The 22,716-nt window shown below is 38.2% G+C and overlaps 1 protein-coding gene across 2 annotated transcripts in view; it reads right to left on the reverse strand.

Moving 5' to 3' along the window:
• FXR1 (FMR1 autosomal homolog 1) overlaps positions 1 to 22,716 on the reverse strand; it is a 38,116-nt gene that overhangs the window by 14,043 nt on the left and 1,357 nt on the right. For both annotated transcript variants that reach the window (XM_061452460.1, XM_061452461.1), the window contains exons 2-8: positions 13,576 to 13,628; positions 9,385 to 9,478; positions 8,379 to 8,450; positions 5,560 to 5,708; positions 5,038 to 5,131; positions 4,066 to 4,182; positions 3,795 to 3,965 (exon numbers count right to left, since the gene is read on the reverse strand). In XM_061452460.1, coding sequence (XP_061308444.1) covers positions 3,795 to 3,965; positions 4,066 to 4,182; positions 5,038 to 5,131; positions 5,560 to 5,708; positions 8,379 to 8,450; positions 9,385 to 9,478; positions 13,576 to 13,628 — 750 coding nt within the window. The remainder of the gene's footprint in view (positions 1 to 3,794; positions 3,966 to 4,065; positions 4,183 to 5,037; positions 5,132 to 5,559; positions 5,709 to 8,378; positions 8,451 to 9,384; positions 9,479 to 13,575; positions 13,629 to 22,716) is intronic.

Below are 22,716 nucleotides of genomic sequence, written 5' to 3' on the forward strand. Positions count from 1 at the left end.
AGTATTGGAGTGTACTGATAGGGCACACCAAGACTGCTTAGGGCTGGCTACAGATAGGAAGTTTTCCATTTTCTCTACAAAATTTTTCTTCTTCTGTTTCTCTCCCATCTTATACCTGACATAAAACTAAGCCTGAATAACCAGCACCTTCAGACAAACACCCTCTTCTAACTGCAGGGAAATGACACTAGTGCAACCTGAACTCCACAAGGGTTGCCAAAATGGTGTACTGCACTTAGAAATCTGTCCTAATCATATCGCCTCTACATTGCAAGTAATATTACAACCAAGGCACTCTCCTCCCAGAATGCTGGTTTCTGGCCACAGTTCATCTACAATATTTCCCAAGACAGACAGCATCATTCATTAGCAGGGAGAACTCCTACAGATGTTCTCTAACAGCTTTATTAAATGACAGAAATTAACTGACAGTTAATTGATGCTCTACAGATGCTGAAAGAAGAAACAAAGTTTCAAATCAGCAACAGCGGAAGTGCAGAATTAAGGAACAAGTATCAGCATCTGGTCAGTAATGAAAGATTTGATCACAGTTTCCATTTTACGCTCATGCCTCAGCCCTTTCATCTACCATTTTTTAGGTAATACGTGAAATAAAGAGTACCACCAGCTCTGGCACCTTTCAATCAAATTAGGGAAGTTTCAGAAGAACAAAAAAATTATAAACCTCTACTTCTAGCAGAAGCCAAATGACAGCAAAAGAAACAGTTGAATTAGATTTCAAGATAACGATACAAGCAATCAAACATGGAAAACAGATGAACAGGAAGTCCTTGCAGGGAGCAGAGGTTATGCTGCATACTCACAGTAACTGCTAAATGCTACAGACTTCAAAACACATTAGCATTTTTTTCACCTTCAATGAACTCTACAAATGGGACACAATCAACTCAAGAGTTCACAACGTCCTGCCTCAGAGGCATGTTCATCAATTCTTTCCAAAATAAAGATGAAGGAACAGCAACTGCTTTCACAAAAGCAGAGTGAGGATGACAAAATAAACAACTGCAAGGAACAAACTGCAGGATGACAAAATAAACAAACTGCACTTTGCCACAAGCACTCTGAATTTTCTGTGCAACCTGTAGGATTCATTCACACACCAGCATGAGAAGACTGCATACAAAGCTGATTTAGACAGCATATTCTCAGCTCCTCCCAGTCAATTCAGAAAAGGTAAAGAAAAATAATTTATCTCTCTCTAAAAATTAGTGTGCACATGGATTAAGACCTCAAAGGATTCCAGTTACTAGTAGCTACTTTTCTAATTTTGCATTACAGTCCACATGTTTATCCACGCTCTGGTTACTTCATATAGTAGCCCATATAATCAAGCCATGTCCACATTGCTATACAGACCTTTAATAGAAGGATTAAATGCAGGGTATTTTTTCAAACTCAGCATTATACCTACCATTTTTGTAGCAAGACAGCTCTAAATGAGTGTGAAATGAGAACTGTATGGCTGCAAGTTTTGGTGAAAATGTTTTGCAACAGCCACTAGCATAGATCTAGTGGCTACACGCTGGTGGAGGGCACTGTATTACAAACTGTGGATCTGTCTCGGGAGTTTCACACCAGTTCCTGAGACAAGATTTCAAAAGTCTCTTCAAAGTCTTGGAAGCTCTTTTAGACCTTCCTAAACAGAAAAATAAAACTACCTGTGGGAATCATTTGACAAAGTTTTATCCCCATGCAGATAAAGACAAAGTCCTCCCAAGTCACAGTAGAGAACATGCTGTTTCCATGGTGATAACAAGTTTTTCTTCAAGAAAAGAAAACACTGGTCTCCTATGAAACTGACCTAATGAACGCTCCAAAGGGAAAAGAGTTTTCTTGTTTTCTCCAAATGCAAAATAAGGAGTAAGAGTCTCCTGAAAAAGCCATGATAGATAGGATCTTGCTCTCCTTCTATCCAAAGGGATGGTTATCATACAGTTAAGTACCTTCAAAACGGTGTAAGAAGCACAAAGCTCAAGTGAAGAACTGCATGAGAACTGAATGCAATTCAATTTTGCCTGTAACAAAGTTCTAGAGAAACTTTCCTGTTTCTGATATAACTCTACCCTCTCTGAGGAAGGGGAAGATCTCGGACAGCAATTCACTGTCCAAGTTCTGAAGTTTGCAGCACTGTGGTATTAAGCAGCAGTTTAGGCAGAACAGAAGGGTCTTGAAACCAAAGTGGTCTTGACCAGACAGGAGAAAAGCATGAGCAGCATCCTGTACAGTTTAGCTTCCTTCTAATCACACAGACTTTCAATGTTCTTAAAAATTTGTACCTTTGTTCCTTCCCCTCAAAGATTCTGTCCCTGAGACTGAATTTTTATTTGTATAAAAAAAATATTAGTTACGGAGTTCCTCAGACCCTGACTATAATGTCAAGGACACTGGATCACTACTCCCACATATGTCAGCCTAAAATTGTCTGCCCATGTATGCAGCCATGAGGGCCTGGCTGCTTGCCAACTTGAAAAGAGGCAAAAAAGAGTGGACAAGCATACCCAAATTCTGAAGCCCTCATCACATGGAATATTTAGGTTGCATGGCTTTTTCAGAAGCAGCTATCACTTCTAGGAAGGACAAGGCTGGATGTGTCTAAAGGCATTTTTATTTAGGGGCATCTGCTATTTATAATCACTGGTCTGCACTACTGTAAGAGGCTGGTGACAGTCATAACCTTTCCATAGGTTTCAGCATCACATCCTTCATATTAAAGAGGTTGAAACTGGAATACACTAGACATTCTACTGCATTTAAACTTGCCTGAATCCTCTTCAAGAACTATGTGTAGTACTAGATCAAAGGATCTGTTGTCACCCTGATACCCTGGAAGTGTTTTAAGGTTTCCAAAACAAACAAACAAAAAAAAACCCAACCCCTCAAACAAAAAAAAAAAAAAACCAAAAAAAACCCTAAAACAACAAACAAAAAAAACGTAACTTCCTTTGACCCTTGCATCAAAACCAGGACCTACTACTGACATGCACACAGCGTAATTCTATTTCAGGAATCTGTGGTCTTGAAGACAACCAAGGATTTCTGAAAGTGTTAATACCAGAGACTCAGGTGTTAGTGACACCTATGGAGTTAGTAACATGGGATAAAAACCCTCAGAAACTGTTCTGACAATGCCCTGGTGACTTCTGCCTCCTACATGGATCACTGTTTTGGTCTAAACACCAGGAACATTTTAAGGCACTTGGGAGATTTAAAGCACATCAGATAAGAGTCATACAAATGGAATTAACTTTGAGCAAAACAGTATTATATTGCCAAAGCCAGCATTAAATTGCCAAAACGAAAAGGGTTAGAAGCAGCAGATAGAGGCTTTAACACGTATGTCTAGGTCAGAGGAGCAGACAACACACAGCAACACACACATGAACTTGAAAGGGAGGGTAGGCGAGAACCAACAAGAGCAGCATACACATCTGAAGGGGGACAGAAAAAGGGAATGAAAAAAATATCTGCAACCAAGTAAAGTAGCAGCAATACTTCCGCCAGGTTGACTGAGATGTACAGTGCAGCTGCTACAGAATTTGTGCAACAGCACATGGAGTGATTAGGACAGTACACATCATTGCAGTGGTGACCCATGTAAGAAGTCTTGTATTTCAAATATACATAGTACAAGCTGCCATACTGTGAACATCTATATAGACACTCAGATAACTATCAGCTATTTCCAGTTCTTAAATTCATAAATACACCTCTCACCACTTAAAGCAGATACAGAGCAAAATGCTCACCAGATTCATATAAAGTTTCCCCCTTACCTCTCCATAGATTCTGAAAGTACCAGTATTCTCCTCAAGTTCAATGGCAGTAACTCCTGGAACCTTTCTGGCTTGTTGTATGTTACTGCCATGTGTTCCTATAGCAAGTCCCATTAAATCTTCTCTGACTACAAACTCCTCATGAAATGCTGCAGCAAGCTGCTTTGTGCACTGAAGGGAAAACAAAATAAGATTCATCCACATGCACTCTGTGCGACATACAGTTGTGTACTCAAGTTTCAAGTAACAAGAATTACAAGCTATGGCTTACTTCTAAGTGTTTTGTAGCTTCTTCATTTCTCGACATAAGCATAAGTTTGGTGCGAATGCTGCGCAAATGCATGTCACTCAATATATTCACTCTCTTCACTGTTGCTTCACTGGCAGACTGCAGAAGAGAAAGAGCGTTAACTTTCATTTTTTAAGGAAGTTCACATTTAGAGGATATATCATGAACCAGTTTAAACTAGATCATACACTATCTAAATTTCCAGCACTTACATAGACGTTATTCTTCCTCAAAACAAAGCACAAGAAACTCAGCACCATCTCCACAAACCAACAATTTCCTTTTCTCACTCACAGAATATTTTAATCTGAAGATTTTGCTGCTGGAGATACATGGTGACTCTTTCTCCTTTATGATCCCCCCCCAAAATATTCTACCATATATATGTTACTCGCTGTCTGAATGACACAGCTAAAAAGATAAGCAAGGAAAATCTTTGAGCACAAGGTTCAAATGGGTAAGATTAAGTAAACAGAACTCTGAAGAGAAATTAATGCTGGAAAAATTCTATGTAGTAAGAGAAAACCATCACAGAAGCATCTAAGTGAACAAATCCTTAAAGGCTATGCTAAATTGGTGCAGTTCTTCACAGGGAAACACAGCTGTAGGTGGAAGTGCACAGGATAATACAGTACAGGGGGAAAGCTACTGGTCCAGAGCAAAGGAACACAGAGTTAGCTTTGAGCCACCTCCACAAATCAGTGAAACGTCACTCAGTCATAAAAATGAGACTGAAAGCTGCTTCTAAATTTAGACTGTATGCAATGCAGTATTTGTAGCCCTTCCAAAAGGCCTGCCCCCAAAGATTAAATGTAGACATATCTACTTATATTAGATTTCTCACAATTTACATAACTTGACAAGCTAAACCTTTTTCCATATGGATATACAGCTGGCTATATACGTCCCATAAATGAAAATTCATGCAACATTTACACATAAATAATAACTTACCAGTATTATTAGTTGAGCAGTTTCAGCATGATAAAAAATTCGACATGCTCCCACAGCTTTCTTGAAATCTTTATGCGCATTTTCATTAGCACACCTAAGAAGACAAAATGATTGCTATTTCGATAAGCTGCATCTAAACAGAAGGTGTACTATTAAAAATGTTTCAGCAGACTTCAGAAACTGGAAAATACCCATTCTCCTTAACATGGGTGCAGAGGATGTTTCTCTGTGAACTGTATGCCAGCGTGGTTATTTGGCAAGTCTCAGTATCAGAGGCTCCCTGTGAGCGTATCACCTGTACAAGACTAAAGCAAGACCTGAAGCTCCTGTCTCAGAACTTCCTTTTTGTCCTCACCCCAAAGGCTCAGACTCCAGTCAGTAGTTTTTAAACCAGCTACTGCAGTGTCACAGCCACCCTCAAGTTTCTCATGGACCTGTACACTGGTCTCAAATATAAGCCAAGCAAGGTTCCTCCCCCGCAAATACAGTAAATGCCTTATTAAAAGGTGCAGAGCTACTCACGCATCTCGCAGATCTTCAGGAACATCCACTGTGCACTTGAAAAATGTGTTCTTTTTGACAGTTTTATTTTGATTCACAGGTCGGAGTCGTTCATAAGTGACAATTTCATTGTAAGTGGCATCACAAGCAGCATATTCAATGACATAAAACTATGGAAGAATATAATTTTTATTTTAACTTAAATAAGGAGCAACAAAGACATAGTAACATTACCAGCATCGCCAAGAAAGTACAAGACAAATACATAGACTAGAACATAAATCTGAGTTGATGCAATACTACAGCTCTACATAAATGAACCTGGATATACTTCAGTACTCATTTGATACCTCAGTGAGAGCAGGGCAGCATATCGATGTAATTTCAGTCCCCAACAAAAGCATCTTTGACTGATTTGCCTCATGCCCATTCCTCTTCAAATTCATAATTTAGACCAGTTCAAGTTCCAAAGTTCAAAGTATTTGCAAGAGCTCTAATACTAAAAAATACCTAACAGAAAAGCAAATTTTACTCATTCTTCACAGAAACATCTGCTCTGCCAATAGTTCAAACAGAACCCCCCCAAAAAAACCACAAACCCCAAAACCCCCAAAAAAACAAAACAAAAAAAAAAACACAACCCCCAAAAGCACCAGGAGAAACCCCAATACACTGATACAATGGACTAACTACCTGTTAATCATGCAAGATCAAAAGGACAATAAAACCTCAATGTTTTTGATACACACTATCCCAAATTGAGGAAGGCAAGAAAATTAAGAAGATTTAACAGGCACCAATAATCTACTCCTACACTTCCATTTCACATACAAGCATAAAAAAGCTTGTGGGCACAGTATCCCCAAAGCCCAGCTCTGTATTAGGGATGCAGCCTTGTCCTGTCTTCCCTTCCAGCTAGATGCTATTTAGGAGTGCAGCAGTACTTTCTTCTCTTCCTCCCTGAAAACTGGGATCTGGTTTTGTTAACACACTTAATTTACTCCAGTGTCAGGAAAAAGTAAATCACTAAGGTCATGACATACCTTCTCACCTGCTATTTTCCAATTTTAAGCTCAAGTTTAGCTTAGGTATAGAATCACAGAACCACAATGGTTTGGATTAGGAAAAGACCTTAAGACCATCCTGTTCTAACACCACTGCCGTTGGCAGGGACACCTCACACTAGACTACGTCACCCAATGCTCTGTCCATCCTGACCTGGAACACTGCCAGGGATGGAGCATTTACCACTTACTTCTTTGGGCAACCTGTTCCAGTGCCTCATCACCCTCACAGTAAAGAGCCTGTACCTATTCCTTACATCTAATCTGAACTTTTGCTGTTTAAGCCCATTTCCCCTTGTCCTATCATTACAGTCATTGATGAAGAGTACCTCCCCAGCATCCTTGTAGGCCCCCTTCACGTATTGGAAGGCTGCTATGAGGTCTCCACAATGCTTCTCTTCTCCAGGCTGAAGAGCCCCAATTATCATCCTAATCATATAAAGCTGCTTTGGAACTTATCACAAAACAAGTAATAATAATGAAAAATAAATACTAAACAGACTAAATTTAAGAGAACTACCAATATATGCTTAAAAAGATTAGCTGCTATAGTGAAAGATAAACCTGATTATCAGAACAATCACAAAGCTAACAGTCATTAAACATACGGGTTATTTGTGAATTTCACATTTGAGGGGGAAAATTGAGTATTTTTTCCCAATGAACCATGTTAAAGACTGTACAAAGAAGCAAAAATTGAAGTGAGAGGTTTTGTGGGGGACAATACCACAGAACAGATAATTTGGCAATGCTGTATGAAGACACCAGCCATCTAAACACAATTCCCCCCCCCCATCAAAATACTCGAAAATTAAGATATGGATACAATGGAATTTAAATTCAGAATTAAAAAAAAATTCTCTTCAGGCTTTTCTCTAAAATAAGTAGCACTGAAAGGTAACTGATGGTAAAATTCAAAATTCCTGTGACATGCAAGAGAAGAAGATTAGCTCCAAACGTCTCCTTTTCTCTCATTCTCTTAACAAGCTGTTCATCCAAAGATCAAGACACTGATAACTGTTTACCTTGCCCCTACAGAACTCAACAGCAGCTACTATTTGTTGTCAGTTTTTTAAAATCATATCAGAAATAGGACATTTTTTTTCCTTAACCCTGTTTACTTTCAATTTAGTAATCTCATACAGAAAAAGCACTGAAAGACAGTATCTTTCCTACTATTAAGTTAAATACTCTTGCTGTCATTTAAAAAAGTAAAGCTTTAGTAAGACTATGAGACACTGCCATAGCTCTATTTAAGCAGCTAAGTCTACGTTACTTTGCAGCTGCAACTAAGTCAACAGGAAAATTTAAACTTTGACCTATGTATAAAGCAAACCAACTAACCCCTGTCTTTATGCTACACTCAGTAGAAACACACAAAAAAGAACCCACAGCAACACAGAGATAGCTACAGTATGCTTAATTTATGAAATTTAAAAATACTTCAACCACAGGTGAAGTGCAATGCTTTACTTAATTTTTAGCATCAAGTTCAAGTCACAAAGCAGGATTGTTAGAAGCCCTGTTCTTCTGCATGCATTCAGTCCCCCAAGTAGTTAAACTACTAATCATGGAAGCAACTTGCTCAGCTATAAAAACACAACCCCTCAGCTGTGTAATGCAGCACGGGTCATTGCAAAGCCATCTCAGGTTACAACTCTTGTCACGGTTTTGTACTTGTAGTACTTCCGTCATAGTCCTTCCACCACAAAGCCCTTTCATATTTAATGTATTTAACACAACGGCATGAAATCACTAGGTTTTAAAATAATTTACCTCTCCTTTCATCATTCGAACTTTTGCCAGCCACCAGCCACAGGGCTCTTGGTCATTTGCCCGAGAGTAAACCTGAAAATGAAAACATTAAGAAACATTGACAGCACATACACAATTCACTTTGCCAGCACAAACAATGAAGAATGAACACTGCAACTGGTTCAATTTTCATAAAAATGGCACGGTATTCTCCACAAAAGTAACTTTTGTATTAATTACTCAGGCACATGCTTCTTGCATAACTTTTTATTATTTTGCACCATGAGAAGGATTGTGACAGACTTCATTTGCATACACCACTGGTAATTCAACAGAAATTTCTAGAGGAAACCTTGGCTCAACACTTACTTTGGAGTACTTCCTCACTAAATTCAGACATTGTCTTCACACTGAAGGTTCACACATAAAAGTAACTCAACAATTAAGACTTTTGTTTCGTCCTTGGCTTGCTTGATATATCTAGGGCTAGTGAAATGAACTAAGTTACCATATGACTACATATTCAATTTTTAACAAACCCTACCAAGTTAATGCAAGATCAGATACAGAACAGATGACTTTTGAAACTTTCCTCATCTTCTCTAAGTTTCGTTTTCTCCTTATAGACTTCTAACAGGCCAAAGTAATTAGAATGCAGACTAAATAAGAAACTTTGTAGAAGCAAGAAGAAAGCAATCCTTTACATTTAACCTCTCACAATGACAACAAACAGCAGGTACTTAACCAAAAAAACCCAGCACCTGTACTACACTGTTGAAGAAATAATTAGCCAGTACCTATAAAGGAATCCTAAATAAGCCCATTACTTTGATTTTAAGAACAAGTAAAACAAAAAGCAGAACTTACACTAATTACTAAAGATAACTACACTGACAGACTAATAAAACCATTACTGGAGACATGTTCCATTTTAAATCTTCACTTTGGTAACGCACTTAAAAATTGCCATCACCACTTTAATGGACTATCAATTACCTATCAGGAGAGCTCATTAGGACAAACTCACCTCCACTTCATCTCCTTCACCAATTTCTTTCTTGATATCAGGGGGGGGTGGTAATCGGACTTCATTAAAGGGTACCTGGCGCTCTGGTTGCCAACTGGAAGTTGAAGAAGAGACATTACACATTATTTCTTGTTTTTTTTTGTCATTCTGTCAGTTTTGTGTTAGAACTCCGAGTTCTCACTCATGCTATCCATATAATCAAGTGTCTTTCCTCATACGCAAGCTTTACACACAAAAGAACAATTGTGTCAACAAAAATAATATCTGGGAAGTTATTTACTGACAATATTTTTAAATTAACTGAAAACTCTTAACTGGGTTCACTAAATGGCTTTCATAAAACCTCAGTAAAAAGACTGTTAGATGATGCATTTACATGTCTACTGTTCAAATCTTAACGCCTTTATACAGACTTAAGCTTATCTTTGCAGGGCAAATGGGTTCATCCAGTTTACCCAGGTCATAAAGGTATCTTTGCACAGGATTCATCCAATTCTTCACCTCAATATTTCAACTGCTTACCATGAATGTTTTAAGTGCATCATGGAAATCTGACTCTGACTGTTAACAAAATTTTGCATTTCTACCCACAAACTCGTATTTTTTGTATTGAGGCATCTGGCATCCCGATGCAGTTAAAAATTTATCTTTATAGCTGCTTATCAGTAGCAATTATTACTAGGCATATAAAACTTATACTTTACCTTCCTGCACCTAAAGGCTATTTCTTTTATTGTAGCTAGCTCTACAAAGCCTTTTACTTGTAGAAAGGTGTATTTTAGGCACATTTTACAAAGACTACTGGAGCAATCCATACCCTCTGTGGTCTCCTGTAAATCCTTTTCCTTCTATTCTGTAAATGTCACAGGACACCATCAGCTGCTCCTCACTTCTTAAGTCAGAAACCCATCAAAGACTCTACACAGGTTAAAATAAAACCAGGGGAAAAAACACCCCTCAAAGAAACATACTAATTTAGAGCATCTGAGGGACTTTAACAATTATCTATTAAAACATTTCGATGTCCACCATTTATGCCCACTTTGAAGTTCTCATCAGGTACAGACAGCATCCAGAACCAACTTGAAATAAGGATTACTGCAAGTAATTGGTCTTGCTTACCCCCAATACATGCAGACACAGCAGCATACATTAGTGGAATAAGTCTCAGCATTAAGAGCAAAGGGTGTTTCTCTACGAGACGGATACATTTGTGTTCCCTCTGAGAAGACAGCTTATGCTCAAGTACCTCACTTAATAAAAACATGAGGTATCCATATAGCTTTGCTCTAGCCATCATTATACACTATTTTTCTTTTAGCTATAGTGCAACTTTGAAAAACAAGAAAAAAACATGAAGATTACGGATAGCTTTTGTTGAAGTTGGAAGGTATTTTGGCCATAAAATGTTATTTAAATCTCATTCTATTTCTCAGAAATGGTGAATGAGGCTGGCAAAAACCACTTGCAATTCAGTTGCCGTTGTTGCAACAGTAATGGTCAAACCTCAGGGTTTGGCCCTTTCTTTCCCCCTTCCTGCATTTGTGAAGTTATTACACTCATAGATGCAAATGCAAATAGCAAGACTTGACAAAATGCATTTCTTCAATTATTCAATTATATTTACATAACTGAAGTTATGTAAAACTTCAGTTTAGAAACAGCATAATAATCATAACTGAATAACAGGATCAAAAATGTTGCAACTTCAAATGAGCCTTGAGAAGTCAGAGCCTTCTCTCTTGAGAATTTCAACTGTGGCTTGTAGTTAAAGATGGTGCAAATGGGAGTGTAAATAAAGTTATGAACTGCCCACAATGAGATTGAAAACACTTTGCACCTTCAATAAAATCTGCTTGAAGTTGCAGTAGGCTGAATTTGGTTCCATCTCTAATCATCTAAAGGAACTGCATCCACTACAAGTAGATGAATAATGACTTACCCCTATCAGCTGCAAGATGTTTTGGTATTTTTTAATAAAATAGTGGAAAAGTGGACAAAAGGCTCAGTTCTCCAAATATGAGGACCCACAGTTTTGATGTCAAAAAAGACCAAAACTGGAGTATCTCACTGCTGAAATGCAAAACAGGATGTTTTAAGAAATGACTCCTAACTGGCTACAAATTACCTACTAAGGGATCTGACAGAACTTACGCTTAATGGATTATCCCAAATATCTGGCATAAATTACACAAAAAGGGAGCTGCATGCTTCTTACAAGAGAGAAGTCTTTCTTCCAATATGGCTGCTTCAAATTCCCATGGGCCTATATGAAATTGCACCTGAAGATCTAATTTTCTGTTTTACACCGTAATAGAAGTTTCCAGCTCCTGAGGCTTCTGCACTCCTTCTCACCTGCTTACCTGCAAAAAACATCTCTTCAAAGAACCTCTGGGCAGATCTCCTTGATAAACTACAGCTATGGCCACAAAATCATCATTATCAGTCTGTGGCAGTACACCAACTTTGGCAACCTTACAATAATTGTAACTAAAGACTGGTTAATGAGAAGAAAATGCAAACTGATCATTTAGTCTGCCTTTAGCAGAGCTGATGTTTTAACTTGTTTAGTGCTGATCACTATCTAACAGAATGATACACTCAGGACACACCACTTTCACCAGCTTCAGTTCTACTAAAGCCTTAATGAATTTAACTTGGTAAACAATAATTTTTCAGACTTACATCACAGAATAATTTGACTAGAAACATATACACACTTCCTGGTAAGACATATTTTTGGTCAAAACACTATGTATATTGTAGCTCACTGTTTTTGGAACATGCCTGCTGACAGACTTTCTGTAAAACACATGGATACTAAACACTAGAAACATATGTGCCAACAGTAAGATCCCTGCTGTGAACCACAGGCACTTCTTTTAGCTTACTTGGTTTCTGATGTGAAAGTATATACTTTGAAGGCAAAGAGCTTTCTACCTTGAAGAAAAACAATATGAATTTGAATACAAAACTGAAGATATCTCTTCAGGCCGTGGATGGGATGAAAGACCCAATTTGCTTTTTCTGTTTGTTGGGTTTTGGGGTGGGGGTATGAAAACCTAAGAAACAGTACTAACAAACTTCCATAATAACCTCAGTTAAGCGTTAGCACAGATTATGGTTGTCAACTCATTCTCTAACTGTTTTTCATTAAAGAAGGGCTAGAAAACACAGGTTAGAAAGAAACAAAGGCTGGATTTACAGGGTAAACCCTAGGATTACTTCCCCCCTCCTGGGACTTATTTTTATACATATATATACACACACACATACATACACCCCCTAGGATTATATATTCAGGATTATAAAACACTGTTTATAAACACACGCTCACACACTCCCTAGTATTACCTTTATTACCCAGCAATCTTTCTTGAAGAAGGGCTCAAAGACTAACCTACAGTTTGGCACTAGCAGAGTTTTGTAACAATTTCCACATCAAAAGCAGACACATTTTTAGGATCTCCACCTAGCAACTGGAAGGGAAACAGGAAAGAGGATGTAGCTCCCAAAATAATCTTCCAGGTAATCCATGAACACTCAACAACAGGTATTCATTTATACTTTACCAGCCCATGCATTATCTTTGGCTTGCCACTACAAGTTCCTAGTAGGACTGCTGTGATTATGTATTAAATGAAGAGGGCCTCATGGATAATTCTTTCCCCAGATTTGCACTCATTTCCCACCAAAAAAAAAAAAATCTGATCTTCACACTAGATATGCACATTTCAGTTAAAAAAAAAAAAAGCAATCACTGTCAGGATGCTTCTGCTTCTCTCTGGTTGAGAACACTGATCAGTATTCCTCAGATCAGACATGGAGAGAACTGTTCATTTAACAGAAGTATTTTGGTACGTTGCTTTAGTTTAGTATGTTTTTCTGCTTTAGTATAAGAGTAGCAGGTCTCTGCCACCTGACTATTATTTTAATTAAATTTCGCCATCACATATACAGGCATCAGTAATAATACCAGAAAATGTAAAGGATTAAGTAACTGATGAGCTGAATTCTTAGACAGTGATTCCAGAAGAGACTGTGAGCTGTAATAGTGAATAGTGAGTCCATACAACTGTACCTGTGTTATGAAATCTACTTCCTGTTGATGTCAAGACCAAAAAAAACCCCATCAAAACCAGAAACTCAAAATAAAAACCTAACACTAAAATGATTTTTCTTTATACTTACTTGTTTTCAAATACCACTGTGAGCGAGTCCTCATGAACATCTTTGATAAATCCCTAAAACAAAAAAAAGTTTTGTTGTAAGAATGCATGCACATTTAAGACAAGGCAGCAATTTCAATACAGCCTGAAAATAAGCCAAACAGCAGACCACCATTAATGCTATGGTTCCAATCCAGCAAAGTTCCAAGGCACAAAGCCACTGTTCACATAAGGATGCCAATATTCTTAGTTGGCTATTCGAAGAAATACACAGGGATGCCGTGCATTTCTTAGTGCACAGGGATTTTTTCAATGACTGCTCAAATCAAGCCAGTCAGAATCACTATCAGAAGTCATAATTTTATCTACAGGTGTGCACAACTGTTTTATAGGAACAAAATGAGATCTAGGCCTAGGGCCATTAGTACAACTCACCATACAATGTGAAATAGCTATGCATAGCACTACTTGTTTTATAGGTGTTCTTGACACAAAACTTAATCCCAAAAAACTCTGGTTCCTTTACAACAGTGTGACAGCAACTCTGGGTAAAATATGGCAATAGAGGCTGCCACAGAGCCAATTATGGTATCTGAAGTATCAAACTGCATGAGGACAAATACCTGTAGGACCTCACAGGAAAACAAGGAGAATACAGTATTTCATGAGTTTTTTTGTGTCACATTATTAGGATCTCAGGAACAATTGATGGGAAATCTCTTGAAAAAGAAAGGTCTTCTTTGGGGGCTCTGCTTGGTGTCAAAACACTAAGGACAAATAACCTAACAGATACAGTTGTACTTAAGTGCCAATATAGAAATTAACTTCCTGCATCACTTGGTTAAGGAAGGCAAGCATGTTGCAAAAAAAAAAAAAAAAAAAAAGCGCAGATAAAGACATGAAAGACCTTTCAAACTACTCCCTCCTGTTTTTGCTACTGCCTGGTCTTTGCCCAAGCAGAAGTCAAGGAAGACCCTGCAGTTTTAAGGGAGTAAGAGAGTTGCATAGATATGTTAAGAGAAGTTGCAAGAAATCTGCTGAATGGTTTATATCTACTTAAGAAGCTGCCAGCTGAGGAGGACAAAGAATGCATCTACTGTGCAAGGAGCAGCCAGCCCACAGAGGTATCGTATGTCAACTCAGAGAGAGAGAAACTTTGACACAAGAGATCCCTCAATGTAACTATGGTCAGTAAAGGACTCCATATTGATGGCAGGTTGCAAAAGGCCTATATAAACAAACCTTTCTACCTCAACTCGTACTCTGGAAATGCTGTGAAAGCATTTGCTCAAACCCCACTTTTCTTGTCCCTGAGGTTCACTGAAAGCCATCTGCCAGCAACACAGAAGACTGGAGAACAGAAGGCTGCGTGGAGTCTTCATAGCAGCCTTCCAGTATCTGAAGGGGTGCCACAGGGGTGCTGGGGAGGGACTATTCATTAGGGACTGCAGTGATAGGACAAGGGGTAATGGGTGAAAACTTAAAACAGGGGAAGTTTAGATTGGATATAAGGAAGAAATTCTTTCCTGTTAGGGTGGTGAGGCACTGGAATGGGTTGCCCAAGGAAGTTGTGAACACTCCATCCCTGGCGAGGCCAGGCTGGACAGAGCCTTGGGTGACACGGTCTAATGGAAGGTGTCCCTGCCCATGCCAGGGGGGTTGGAACTAGATGATCCTAAGGTCCTTTCCAACCCTAACTATTCTATGATTCAAGCAGAAAGCATACTGGCAACCCTGAACAAAGCAGGTCACAGCAAATCTCTTTCTTCGAAAGGTAAACAACTGAAACAGCAATAAAATACACCTGTCATCAGGAACTTTTCAATTTCAAGGAAGTTTCTGGACAGGAATACTGAAGTTACCTGTAGTACTTACTTACAAAATGCTGCTGCCTGAAGTGTGTGCTAGCTATCAGTGATAAAACAGAACTCTTACTAAATTTAGGATACTAATGTCCTCTTTAAACACGCTCCAACATGGGGATGAATTAACATGGCATAAAGTGCAGATAATAAGAGTTGCTCTACTAAAATTCATTCAAACTCTGTCCAGGGACAAAACACCCAAGTCACAGCACTGTGCAACAAGTTCACGCAGTACAACATTCCACCAAATGACAACTTACCAACAGAAAGCAGTATTTACAGAAGGAGATCTAACTACTTACTATGGACAACCATTTATCTGCATTCCAAGAGTCTGTGAGTCAGTATTAGTCTTTGCCTCTTTATGCTGCTTTATTTCATCACTGAACTCTACCTCTTATTTACGTTATTATACGCTCCCACAGTCCTCAACAACACGCCAGGGGGCAGAATACGTATTTCATTTCTAAGGTCAGCCTACAGTAGCTAAAAACTTCTGCAGATCTGAACTGTTATCTTTGTTAAAAAAAACAGAACTTCAGAATCAAGAGATATTCAAAATAGGGTACCATAAACCATCTGAAAAACATTCAGAACATAATGCTCTGCAGAGTTTAGAAAATCCTGAATACATTGAGTAGCTGCCAGTTTCATTAGTAAGACAAAAAAAAAGTGGAAAAACAGAATCCCAACCACAGACTTTCCAAGATTTCAGACAACTGATCCACTACTAAAAAAGTCACGTTTTCAGTGTAATGGTACAAACAGGTTAAGTATTTACAACTGATTGCAAGCTAACTTCCTGCTGAAGAGTGGGAAAGCTTAAATGGAACACTAATGCAGAGATATGACTAGCAGCAGACTAACAGCAGACACTGCACATCATCAGCTGCACAAACAGAAACACTGAACACTTTTTAATAAAATTGAAAGCACAAATTCTGATAGCCTGTACATTTTAAACTACCATGTGGGTTTCGGGAACTGCTTCACACAAGAAGTCTTTCAGCATGCGTGCTGCTCTTCCCATATGAGAACATAATGCAGACGTATGGCTGGCAGACCTGTATGCAGTAACTTGCTTGAAATTATCTGAATAGTGTTTTCAACTAGCATTCTCAAACTCTCTCACTCCACAGTATTTATGTATGAAAAACACTCCAGTGTTTATGAGGTATGCACTCAGGGTCACAAATGGACATATGTAAAGCATTAAATAAAATTACATAAATCAAATAATTATACTGTTGTAAGCCCTGAAAAAAGTCTGATCACATTCTAATTGTACAAAGAAAAGACTAATAGTGAAGGAGTAACATAAAGTAAAAAATCCCAAGTATAATTCTTCCTTTTATCACCGATTCTTACGCACAGCTGTAGAGAAAATCTTATTTCCCGTAACTGAAGCACAGGAGTCTATAAAGTATTACAGATTATACAGTTCATTTGTAAGACAGCTAGAAATAAACAGAATTCAATATAAACTTTAAATAGTTTTATAAGAAACTGTTCATTATTGCCAAGAAATATGCCCAAAGTATAATCAAAACATCTGTCAAAAGTGAAAATTCCCTACATACTACTTCCCTACTTACAACCCTGACCTTTACTATACACATTATCATCTGTTACAACTCCGAGATAAAAAACAGAGAAATAGATGTCATACATGTCAGGATGAAATTTAGTGTAATTTTGAAAGTATTCCAAGAGCCTAGGAGTTGGGTTTTTGGTTTTTTTGCTTGTTTCGGTTTTGTTTTTTTGTTTTTTTTTTTTGTGGTTGGTGTTTTTGTTTTTTTGGGTTTGGTTTGTTTTGGTTTTTTTTTGAAGCCTTTACAAAACCCTGTGACATTAAGATATCTCGCAATACCAAGCAGACTTACAATATTTGTAACATCCCCTTAATATCCCAGTTTTCAGCTAGGAGTTTTGAAGGAGTTCTTTAACCGTGAGGCAACCTATATAAATAGATTTGTACTCAAAGCTAGCCGTGTCTGATACTGTATCAAAACATTTTCTACTAAATTAAGCAATGATGCATCATCTTAACTTTTGCTCGAATGAACAAGGTACTCCATTACTGAAATTTATCAATGTTGCCTAAGATAGATAATGCAAATATCCAAGTTTGAAATAGTCTATGTTCCTTACACATCATTCCATATACCCTAAATTCCAAAGGGAGGTGACGAGGCAGAGCTAACAAACCACCGAACACATCATCAACACACTGGCATCAAAACCACAGTGATGAACTGTGTTACCAGGAAGCTAGCTTACACAAAACCTGTGTTTTCACTCATACAAAACTGTTGAGGGCATGAAGAGAAGAAAAACTGACATGACTTCACCTTGCCAGACCTCCAGCTTGGACTGTCCAGATATCAGTGTCAGTCATTTGGTTTATGCTGTGAGCTGGATCTCTGCAAGTCCATGTATGCCCTGCTTGCTGCAGCCAAGCTCATAAGGCAGACAAGACACTGCACTGTACTACAGGCTATTAATGTCATGCTGGCTCACAGACACTTTAGTTCAGACCTGTCTCTGCCACTCACTTGGCAGAAGCCAGGCTCCCAACACCAGCACCTGTAAAATGAGGGCTTATCTCTAGGACTCTTGCCCAGGTTTGGGATCAGAGATTTTGCAAACCTAACACAGGACCACACTGTTTTAAGTATGAACAAAAGGACAGGAAACTATGAATGGACCAAAATGACTACAGTTGAGACTTTATCTCGCTCTTTCCTTTTTACCTGGATTTTGCTTATGGATTTACGATCTGCTGATAACATAAACGGATCAAGACTTACTGACATGCCCTTACAGTGAACTGGATGTCTCTGTGCACAGAGAGACACAAACTTTTTTTCTCTCTAAATCCAGTTCAAGGCAAAGTCACAAAATCCATATAATAGGCAAAAGCAAACCAAGCTCCCTTTTCATCCTGCTTGCTTAAGTTTATCTGACCCCAAAGTAGGATGGCTGAGGCAAAAAAAATGAAATGTTATTTTAATGGCAAACATTCTTCCCATGATAGCTACTGAGTCACAAACACCTGCATGCTAAAAACTATATTAAGATCACCTTACCTACTACTAAGCAAATTTCAAACAGTAAATGCTTTGGCATCTGGTACGATGGACTGTTTCTGAATCAGTGATATAAAGGTCAAGAAACCCATATCCAATTACCAACCCTTTCACAAGTAAGGAAGATTAGTATTTTTAATTAACAGTCATATAAGTGCTTCATGTAACAACACATGAAATAATTATTGTTAAGGGATGTATCACATGCCAATTCCCCTAGGAAATAATAATAATAAAAAGCAAATACAGGCAACTTGTAAATAATTAAATTACTGGAAAAAAAGATGACTTCATAAAGTACTATTTTCATTACAAGTCATTAGCTGCACCTGCTTATACAAGGAATTGAAAAGAAAGCAGGTCTAGCTTGCCACAAAACATACTACAAGTATGTATCAGGTAACAAAGAAATCCTGAACTATTATATCAATTTTAACAACCACAGTTTAATTTATGACATTACTGCGTACTTCCACACACAGCTATAATTATAATTTGTAAATTCAAGGGTCCTTATGACAGACAGTTATGCAAGAGCTTCAGTGCTGAATCCCCTGGTTTAGGCTTAGTCATGAAAGCCTAAATGACTCACATTACTTATACTGCTTTCTTCATATACATATTCCCAAAGGGCAAAACTTCTGAAAGACACCCTTCACTGATGATGTACATCAGCAGTCAATTATTGCAGCCTGTGGCATCTCCCTTTTATCAGCTAAAAGGGGCAAGTAAACGGCTTATCAACAGTAGTAATAACTACGCATACTTTCTGCACTAGTCTATACAACTTTCAAGAGATCAGGCACAATTCTAAAACATCTGAAATCTCTCACCATTAGGTCTAGATATAATAAATAAGTGCTGAACATTGTAAGAGATATCTTTGAAGAAAATTAAAGAAAAAAAAAAGGCAAGAAAAAAGAAAAAAGTCATTCCAGCTACCACGTTTCCTGGTGCAGTAACTGGGTCCAAACAGCTGTGTAAGCTACACTCTTAATGACAGTTTCCCACCTTAATAACCACCAACTAAAAAACATTCAGGAGAATTCAGTGTTGTTTTCAGAGTCACTAATGAAAACACGTAAGAAAAATTGGAACACTATTATATTTTCGTAGTGATGCACAAACTTTTTCTTACACCAAATAGCTCATCATGTTTTGACACTGTACACATGGAGAAATGCTGTGTGCTGCTCTTTCATCATTCCTCCCTTAGCAATATTTTGGCTAGTCTCTACCTTGAGACTGATGCCAACTCCTACTACCAGCACTTCAGTTAGTCCTGTTATCAGGACTGCACTTCTTGAAAGAGGAACATACCAAGAAGGAAACACTTCAGAACCTGTGAACTGAAATACTCACATTTTTATCTATTTTATGCTCCGACATAATCTACACAACTACAATTCTAGAACAGAGAGAACGCAAGTGCACGCAACACACAAGTCAAGTTTTCAGCACCTCTGAGCCCCTACAATGAAAAACACACTGGATTTTTCAGAGGACATTATATGGTGTTCAATGTATGTACCTTGGTATCATTTTATTGTAAGGCCCAACCTGCTTCATGTAAGCTGACATCTGAACTCATGAATAATGTGCAGAACAGGGCTCTAATCTGCATACAAGTGGGCATATGCAGGCTGAGATACTGGACAGAACAGACATGTTCATCTTATTCTTGCCCAGAGCTGCACAGACAACCTTCACATCTGGCAGGACCAGAGGCAATGGGCACAAACTGAAACACAGGAGGTCCTGTATGAACTTGCCTAGAGCTGCAGATGCCCTTCACAACTGGTAGGACCAGAAGCAATGGACACAAATATACAGGAGATCCTGTATGAATGTCAGGAAACACTATTTATTTTTACCAAGAGGGTGACTGAGCACAGGCTGTCCAGGGAGGCTGTAGTCTCCATCCTCAGATACTCAAAAGCCATCTGGGCATGGTCCCGGGCAACCGGTTCTAGGTGGCCCTGCTTGAGTAGGAGTGTGGACAGGATGACCTTCCACAGTCTCTGCCAACCTCAACCATCTGTGATTCTGTGAATTACTTAATGATCTTAATGGCACAGATAACCCTCATCCTGAAAACACTGCAGTCATGCCAAGATAAGGCTGGGAGTATTCAACTTTCACTTTCCCCAACCCACTTAGACGCCAAACAAATCCAGATATTTTTAGCCATTTCACGTTAAGAAGAAATAGTAATTTAAAAAAATAAAATCCTAAAGATAAAAAAAATAAACCTGCAATCTAGCACTCACCTAGAAAAAAATCAACCATTCTGCCCTCAGGAAGTCCTAACCACGCTTTTAATATATACAAATCCTTAACTGCTAGGGTTCATCAACCCTGTCCATTCTCCTCCCTGTTCCACAACACAAACCTCACCTTTCTTTTTTTTTCAAAAGACCATAACCACTCTGAACCACATCAGTGCCATCTGTTCCCTAAAGGCAGTGGGTGCTTAACATGATATATGCAAAGTCTTCTGAGCTGCAGGGAGTGGCTAAACACAGGCTCTCCTGTATACTCATTGCAAACCTGAGATAAAATACAAGGTAAATGCTGTCCTGTTCTCTGGATTATATTCCTTAAAAAAAAACAAAAACAAAACACACAAGCCCCAGAACAAACAATGATGCAAAACCCAAACAAACATTCCCCCCCCCCCCCCCAAAACAAATTAAAAAAAAACCACAACAAAACAACAAAACAACCAACCCTTAAACTGGTTTGGAGATTTATAAATAAAGGGTTAAATTTAGATCATAATATTTTTTGTACAGGACAGAACATAAAAAGGTTAACTTGGGGTGTCTGCCACAACAACAGTTACTGTCTGCCAGTTTATGCATCATGAAAAATGTAGACTTTTCATGTGTTCTAATAAAGAACATAATTTTTCTTACTAATTTATAACAACTACCTTTTATACATATAAATACACATACAAAGAATTCCCTGTTAAAACTGAATTTTACTAAAATGAAGAATTATTATAGGAACAAGAGAACCTATAACGAACCTAATTTATGATGGTCCTATCTCTAATAACTGAAGACCCCACTATAATGTTCCAACAGATTTAATAAATACACTTATTCTACCACAGCTAAATTGCAGATCATATTAATAAGTCATTAAAAAAAATCTGACATGTAATTGTTTACACAATTATCTGGGGTTTATCTCTGTTGGCATAGCAGGATCCTTCTCATCTCATTTACTGGGAGGTATCCTGTGCTAATGAATCTGAATGCAGGCTGTTCTGAGGACAAACCTCAAATTTCATCCTATCATACAAATTCTGCTTTTCAGAAAACTTCTGCCACCTTCTTTCTATACAGTGACACGGGGCTTAGACAAGATGAACCAAATCCCGTTATCTTACAAATGCTATTATCAATGCAATGCTATCAGTGTCCAAAATAGGGTACTTTCTAAATAAGAGTGACACACATCCCTCCTTTACCTCAGAAACTTTAAACAGAAAGTTATTAGTGGTGTCATGTAGTTCCAAAATGTGCATATATCCTCTGCCTACCTCAACTGTGAGACTCACAAAATGGTGTCACTCATTGTATGTAGCTCACAAGAATACCCTTCTGAAACTGTGTTTGGTTTATTATGTTCTCATTTGTTGGGGGGCTCTGTGGGTTTTCCCTGCCCCTTCACATTAACAGTGGATCACTGAGTTGGGGCTTTGGTCACTATGGGCCCGATCACGATAAACTCACTTTATTCCCCAGGAAGATGCCATCACTGGACTTACACCCCATTTCATTGATTTGAAAGCCATTAATGCCACCTCGAAGTAAAATTTTTGCTTTTCTTAGTCACTGGTCACAGGGCTAAAGCCACGTGATAGTCTTGATCAAAGCCTGACAATTTTCATTCACTTTGACGGAGACACCATCATTGCAGATTTTAAGTCTGGCTTATTGTAATAAATCCCCTGCACAGATCCCTGCAGTCCAAGAATTCAGTACATCTTCTGAAAATCCCATAGTCTCATGCTCCTCTTAAGCAGAAGAGGCAAACAATGCACGGTTTATAAAGTTATCCAAAATCGCAAGGTAAAAAATGGAAAGCTAGGAAGAGTGTCTCCAAAATCTGGGCTTTCTAATGGGCAGGCAAAAGGAAAAAAAAAAAAAAAGTTCTGTTTGGAGTATCCCAGTCTAAATATGAAAGATTCTGACA

This window comes from Pezoporus flaviventris, unplaced genomic scaffold (genome assembly GCF_033815535.1).
Source record: "Pezoporus flaviventris isolate CSIRO_AGI_PZ_B2104156 unplaced genomic scaffold, CSIRO_AGI_Pfla_v1 ptg000013l, whole genome shotgun sequence".
Classification (NCBI taxonomy): Eukaryota; Metazoa; Chordata; class Aves; order Psittaciformes; family Psittacidae; genus Pezoporus; species Pezoporus flaviventris.